The sequence below is a fragment of the Temnothorax curvispinosus genome, unplaced genomic scaffold (genome assembly GCF_003070985.1).
Source record: "Temnothorax curvispinosus isolate PA1 unplaced genomic scaffold, ASM307098v1 QBEX01009885.1, whole genome shotgun sequence".
Lineage (NCBI taxonomy): Eukaryota > Metazoa > Arthropoda > Insecta > Hymenoptera > Formicidae > Temnothorax > Temnothorax curvispinosus.
Window position 1 is genome coordinate 1,175,468 of NW_020219665.1, and position 8,185 is coordinate 1,183,652.

General features: G+C 30.7%; 1 protein-coding gene across 1 annotated transcript in view; it reads right to left on the minus strand.

The window, feature by feature from the left end:
- The window catches only part of LOC112459497 (bumetanide-sensitive sodium-(potassium)-chloride cotransporter), a 15,086-nt gene extending 8,332 nt beyond the window's left edge, over positions 1-6,754 (minus strand). Inside the window, exons 1-3 of the mRNA XM_025023610.1 lie at positions 6,400-6,754; positions 1,392-1,535; positions 882-964 (exon numbers count right to left, since the gene is read on the minus strand). Coding sequence (XP_024879378.1) covers positions 882-964; positions 1,392-1,525 — 217 coding nt within the window. The 5' untranslated portion in view covers positions 1,526-1,535; positions 6,400-6,754. The remainder of the gene's footprint in view (positions 1-881; positions 965-1,391; positions 1,536-6,399) is intronic.
- Positions 6,755-8,185: the final 1,431 nt, after the last annotated feature.

An 8,185-nucleotide genomic window follows, 5' to 3' on the forward strand; every position in this document is an offset into this window, starting at 1 on the left:
ATATATATATATATATATATATATATATATATATATATACATATATACATATATACACATATATATACAGGGTGTACCAGAAAGATGGGTATCCCGAAATAACTTGAACGGATGACGTTCTTGAAAAAAATGTTTAATACAAGAATTTAGGGTTTAAAAATGGGCATCTGGTGGTGAACTTGACCTAGGAATCATCATATATATGATTTTAATTAAGAATTTGATTGTGGATAAATAAACAAATTAAATTTTAGTATTATTTTAGAAGAAGACGGCAAAATTGTGTAATTTTTACAATACTGCTTATTTAATAATTACCAATAAGAATAAACGTTTTAAAAGTGTAATAAAATTCTAAATACGTTCTTGAAATAAAAAAACATCAATGACTATTTAAGTACATTCAACTGATAAGCCGATATTCCATTGAAAAATATTATTGAGATTATAAAAGTCAGAATATCTGTATCCTCACTTTAAAGTAAAAATTGATAGTATTCCATGAAAACTTGCGTCGAGTATTTATTGATATATTTATCCAGTCGTAACTAGATATTAATCGTTATATTTATCGGATGGAATCATTAAGTCTCTCTTTACATATGTGTATGTGGTGTAGCAAATAAAATTCAATTTTTCACGTGTGTGTCACATATATGTATTATATATTCTAAACAATTTATAAACAACAGATAGTATATAGGTGTATTAAAAATTTCTTAATTTTATTTACCTGCCTCAGTTTCGCTAATTTAATATCTATTAATTAACTCTGTGTTTTATATTTAAATATATCATATTTTATTTAAAATAAAATGATATATTATCAAATTTTTAAATTAATGTCTGAAGTTTCGATACTATAATCTTCTAAAGTATACTGTAATATATAAGTTTCCTTACCTTTATAAGATTTCCTTCATGCAAAGTGCTCAGAGATGGCCTTTTCGCGCGACGACTTAATCTATAAAAGAGATTAGTGATATTGTAACGATAAAACTATTATTTTAGCCAGTCGCGTATTCGCCAAACTGAATAATTCCTTTTCGGATATACGTACAAAAAATGTTACTGCTTTTTTTATATCGAGAACGTGTAACGTGAACGTGCGAAAAAAGATTAATAATTTTCCAATATAATGCTTAAACGAACAAAACGTGGAAAACATCGTTATGTAATCGCATCGATGTAAATGGGCCGATAGACCGAAATATGATAAATTTTATATAGCAAATTTTGTAACAATTAAGAGTTTTTTTTTCTTCTTTAAACCAATTTTACGCAACAAAGCTTAACGTGACAATTGAAAACAGTGTACGTATGTAATTAATTTGATAGTAATTAACGTGATACACTCTGAAGTGTACTTTAATTAACTTAATAAAGTATACCTGTAATGATCCAATCGTGGAACTACATCCCATAATCCGCCCATATTTAGAGACATTGAGGGTCTCTTATTATTTTGCTGTAATTGCCCAATTACATCGTCTTCCGGTGCTTTGCCCTGAAAACGATTCTCCATCTTGCCTTGTCTGAAAAACACATTTTTCTAGCAATGTTTTATTTACTTTTCAACTATTCTTGCACATTGCGCAAGCCATTTTGTTCTCGCATGAATAGTCAAGTTATAAGGTGATTAAACAGCTAGACGATAACAATTGTAAAAAAAAGACAATAAATATACATTAACAATTTATTCCGATGTATATGTATACGTTCTACGGGTTGTATAATTATATCATTTAGGCATGGCATGGCGCGTAATAAAATAGCCTCTCCAATATTGCGTAAGTTGCAATTTTTGGAAGACAACATGTGATTCGGTATTGATTGGAAGGTCTCACGGAGTGATAACGAGAACTAAGGGCAATTAAGGCCACGCATGGAAGTACTTCGCAGAAAATTCTACGAACATTTGCCAGCAATGAGTCAGAAATGGATCAAATGTCTGCAGTATGTACGACTCTTTTACACTTTAATTAATTATAGTGGCCGGTCATGCTCACATAATTCACCTTTCAAGTCACCTGAACTATCTCCAGGAAAGCCCTAAAAATAAGATAAGATACTATTGGAATCTATGTTTAAAGATTTTCTTATGTTTGTGAATAAGTATGTTCGTACATCAGATGCACAAAGAATATTAGCAGTCTCATTCCCATCCACACTCTTTCCTCTTTACAGATTTATAAATAGTAATATGACTGCGTTTTGCGACACGCAAATTTTCGAGTGATTATTTGGCCACATTCCCAAAATTTTCAATCTTCATGCAGTTCAACGTCTTGCAAGTTTAGAGATTTATTGGCAATGTAGTAAGTAAATTTACGAGCAATTTTTCGTAAGAATTATCTGAGAAAATAATAGCGATGTATAATACAATTTGTTGTTAAAATACCAATTTTTTGTCATTTATTGGTAGAAGGTAGAAGCATTATTTTTACAAAAAAGTTTCTATTTGTGATAATAAAAATAAAGAAACCAATGCAATTATGTAATGTGTTCTTAAAACTAAACGGATTATATCGATATCTTTAGTTTCTTTCTCTTTTTAATATTTTTTGAGAAATTTGGAATATTTATAGATATATTAATTAATTCTAAACAAATCACGCACTTGGTTCGTTGATGTAATATCGGTACTTTGATGGTCAATATTTTCTATGAGATCCAAGAAGCAAGTAATTTAATAAGAAAAAGTTTTTAAGAGAATCTATCAAAGATGTATTCCATGTTTACTGATGTCAGATACGCACGTCTCGCATATATCTACGCGATAACGTGAAATAATGTAATAGAATAATGTGAAAAAATATCTTAATCGAAAAAGGAAATGTTATTATTTAAGCTTACTAGAAGCTTTTACTAGAACTATTTCAAGAATATTTAGTTTAATTTTGATTTACAGTTTGAATTTTAATAAAATAGAGTTCTACGCATTTGAATTTGTCGAAGATCGATGCCATGAAAGATGATAAATCTAACAGCTTTAATTTTTTCAAAATTTAAATTTTTTTAAACAATAATTATTGTTCTCTTAATATATAAAATCTTATTAAAAAATTATTCTTTTACTGATGAATCTAAAATCAATTTTAACCTAAAAATAAAATTTTAAAGCAGCTACTTATAATAATGGTCTATAAACATTAATATTAAATATTTAAACATTTAAATAAAAGATTAAATTTCTTTGATGATATTAAGCCCAATTTAAATTAAAGAAGAAAAACAAAAACTATTTCCTACTTTCTTAAATACTTGATATTTTAGATATTTAGATGCTCTTAACCACAATATTATAAATATCAATGTTTTATATACTTAGCACAAATAATTCAATTTTAATTTTTTTCTATATTATAATTTATTTAGATTTATATAAAATCAAAAGAAAAGAATAAACTTTGACAAATTTAAATATAATTATAATATAATTATAATATTGTATAATTTAAATACAATTTAAATATTATAATTTAAATATAATTTAGATATAATTGTGTATATATTATCATTTGTCAAACTATGTTTTGCAAAAAACAAGAGAAAATTATAAAGAAAGACAGAAAGGAAAATGATTGAAAAATATAGAAAGGAATTTTTATAGCAGGGTAAAACGAATGTAAGAAAATATTTGAAGAAAATCTCGATATAATTTCTGTCCCCTGTGCGATTTCTTCTTTTGATTCGCTGCACCGCATCAGTAATTACGGGTCAACGAAATGGAAAGCGCACGATCAACTGATAACTCGAAATCGATAACGAACGCCCATAGCACGGAATAACGATTCATTTGCGTCGATTGCCACCGTTTGCAGCTTGCAAATGCATGCGTCCGACAATGCCAAAACAAATAAATCTACGAAACGGTTTCTCGGTGCTGCCTGTCTCGGTCTTTACTTTCTCGCGGTCTTCGTTGTCGATCTATTACAGTGACACAGAGATGCCCTTCAACGTGTGCCTCCCATTGACGGTCGCTCCCCTTATCAACTTGGCTCAGAACAAGACTTCGATTTATCACGGCTTACGCGACAGGCGAATCGCGAACAGATAATCGATCAAAATAATACGTCAGTTTGCATCCTTTCTCTGGCCGATTAAATCAATCTATTTGAAAGATAATAGCTTTCAAACAATGACACGTTTTCACTAACGCGTACATGTTGTTTATGACACATTTCTCACTAATAAATTTTATTCGAAATATAATAATTTTGAGAACACAAGAGAAATTCGTAATCCTTTTTTTCGCACAAAATCCTTATATACTATATACTTTTATTTAATTTATTCTTGTTTAGGTTAAATTGATTAACTAACAAGAATTAACAATTAACAAAATAAGGTTTAATTGCATACATCACAATTTAAAATATACTATAAATTTTGCAAAATTATATTTATATTAAATTAAAATTAAATTGTTCCAATTTGTATTCTTAAACTTATACTTTATATCTTATGTAATAAAATATAGTATACGTTCGAAAATTCAATCTCTTTATGTAATAAGAAAATCATTTAATCGCTCAATTATTTTTAATTATTTTTACATATTTTATAAAATAGTGAAATCAGTAAAACACAATCGATATAGATAAAACAGTCCACTTAGCTGAAGAAAATATAAAATTCTTTTATTAAAAATATTTTAATCGATATATTTTGTAATAAATAAGGCAAAATCAGAAGTAATTAAATATGGAAGATGTTCACTGCAAATCCCCAAGTATGTTATTTTAACTGAAACTCGATCTTCTTTCACATTTCTTGCCGTTTTAAATCACATCATTCAACACGATTGAACGTATTAACTTTTAATTTAATACAATTAAACGAGTTAAATTACGTGTAAATAATGTAATTTAACATGCAACGAAACATGTAAAACGAGCTTCAGTCAAATGTGTCATTTTTATGAGTGTAGAAATAACACACTTGGATTTACAGTGTTTTGACCGTAAACCGTGAAAAAAGTGATGGTAATTATTTACACAAAATTAATAATATAAATTATAATAGAAAATAAATTATAAAAGATTACTTTACTGCTAACATGGAAACAAAAGAAAATTTAATCTCAAAACAAAAAATTTTAAACTTATTAAAAGCTCTATAAAAACTATTTGAATAAAATAAAATATATATAACTCAATACATTTTTCACAACTTAAAAATGTAATTAACGCGCGCGTGCATAATTTAAATTTTATACAAAATTGATTGTGATTTAAATAGAATTTGTCAATTACGCGCCATTACGATGAAAGGAATTGAAATTAACACAGATTCCGAGATAAATGTATTTAAGCGATCGACGCAAAATCTAAATTCAATCTACTTGATGTTGATTGGGATGTTGATCATGTTTTACGATGAATTATAATCGAGCGATTATGAAATAATTAGAATTACGGAGTTAAGGCAAAAGTCGACGATAAAATCGCTACGATAAAACATATTTCAATCCACAGAAGAAAATTTCAATCCGATACTCACGACGTGAAATTCGGCTGTAAGATTACGAGGATGGAAATTTTAACAATCACTCGCGACTTGCATTCACACTATTGCCGAAGCGATCCGCGAGAATCTGACACGAGGCACTGAGCGTCGCGAAAATTTGAACCCCTCGTGGATCAAAACCCCTCGAGACATTAAGGAAGGAAGCATGCGTCGAACTTCCCTTTCCACGATCCGCTTACGCGGCCTGCGAACGTGTGTGACACACACGCACACGCGCAGTTCCGAATGCGCGAGGCCACACGACGTAACATTTTAAACAAATTGCTATACGGTCGGCCATCTAAAATTGTTTCAATTAACGTGAAGATATATTCGAAGGGTTAATAGAACTGCAATGCCGCATGCGTGTCCGCGAGGCACGCGAGAACGTGCGCGCATCGATTTTTTGAGTCCGCGTGGGCGACTGCGTGCGCGGTTTCGTAAACCTCGACCGTGCTCGCGGGTAGGAAACGAGGGAAAAAGGAAAGGAGGAAGGAAAAGAGGATAAAAGAAATGAGCTTTCAAGAGAAATGAGCGCGATTTTCATCGCCAGAATGCCACGGGCGGAATATGTCCATGACGCGAGATGAGAAGACGCGTGGGTGAAGGTCACCGCGGTAGTTCGCTCGCATTTCGAAATCCTTTGACGCCTCTTAATGCGTACAGAGTGGCGCGAAAAGAAGTAAGCTTTGTGCACGGACGATACGTGTGTGGAACACACATATAATGCAAACTTAGAACGCGAACAATGAGACTTGAAAGAAATTATGTGAAACAGGAGGTCTCGGAAGAGAAAGAGGGAAAGAGTCAAACATAATGAAGAAAGCTATTCATCGCAAACATAAAAATAACATGTAGCTGTGTGTTAAAAAGCGGAAGCCAACTCACCTTGTTATTTTTGTCACTATTTTTAAATTCACGTAAGAGTCTTTCGAAAGAGAGTATTTCAGTATTAATAATACCACGCTTCAATTAGCCAAGTTTCCACTTCGGAAAATCGTCCGTTGAACTTCGTCTGTCCTTGGAAACGCGTATGTACTTGCGCGACAAATTTTATTTTATTTTACGAAAGAGTCGTTCGCGGAACGAAAATTGCGACGAAGACGGTTCGGTTCAATTATCGTTATCGGAGCGAGTCGCTGAAGGATGGCCGATCGAATTCCGCGAGCGACTACTACCTTTTTCAGTGGTTCCGACATTTATATAGATCGCGAGGAACTGTCAATGCGGCCGATGACGTTGGCTTGGTGTTTACATTGACGGCAAAGATATACGTCTATGCTGAAGGCACCCTTGCTTTGAAATTTATATACTAGAAGGAAGTGCAGGATCCGCGAATAGTCAATAGATCATCTGGGCTGCTCTTCTCGTCGAGTTATTGTTATTTGCTATTGTTGTTTCTAACAAGAGGTGCTGGCCGAAGTGATGCAACACTGGTCTTTCTGCGCTGGAATCTTTTGAAGAACACTTTACAGTCACACTTTACAGTCATGTTTTATTACTGACGAAGTATAAACTAAATAACTAAACCGTGTTTACAAATTTCCGAAGAAGAAATATATCGGCGAAAAAATGTGCAGTGTTTCTGAAAAAGCCACTTATCGATTTGAGCAATCGTAATTACTTCTTATCGAGATAATTTTTGTTATTCATGTTGTTCTTATCATTTTTTTACGGTAACATAGATAAATTATATTTGTATACGCATTGTACATACGTATATAATATATTTAATATATTCTATCTATATTTTTGTTTTGTATAAAATTATTTTAATAATAAATATAGTTTTTTAATAGTACGTATTACAGTGACAAACTTCATAGATATAATTTGCTCGATTCCAGAATTGTTTTTTCATTGAGTTAACAGTTAATAACCGATCAAAAACTTGAAGATAAAAGTTGAATGTGTGATATCACATTATTATAAAATTTAATTTTGATTAAGATAAAGTTTTCTAAAAATATATGTAGATGTATATGCATTTATACGTGTATTTCTTTGTATTTTTAATATATAAAAATTATACAAAAAATTCTTTAATGCAGGTGACCAATCAAAAATTTTAGAAGCAGTTATCATCGTACTGATTCAAATTACGAATATTGTTGTATGATGTGCTATATTATTTTAAAAAAGGATGAAACTTACCACAGCAATTACATCGGTATTTTCTTATCTACGATTAATATCAATTTTTCTGTTCAACAAGTAGTAGTAATCGATAATTGATAAGTAGTTAAATCAATGATTATCTCGTTTGCTCGCAAACGATATCGCAAACACTTTGCTACATGTGCGGGGTTTCACGCTTCGTTTATCACGCTTAATCTATCGTCAAGGAAGCAATGATTTATGAATTTGCATGTACATTGAACAAAAAATGTCGTAGCTAATGTTAGACAATGGATTGCTTGTCTTTCTGAACCATATCTAACAATCTATTTTGTTCCTTTTTCTAAAGTGCAAATGTATTTATATATTCCAAGAATAAAAAATATAAAAATATTCAGTAGAATGAAAAGAAAACGAATTTAACGTCAGATATGTGTCTATTAGTGATTCTATTGTTATTTAAAATAGATTGAAAGAGATGCTCCAATTTTTTTAAAATTGCAAATGGATACAAAATTTCCATCAATCAACCTCTGCCAAACCATTTTTAATTCGT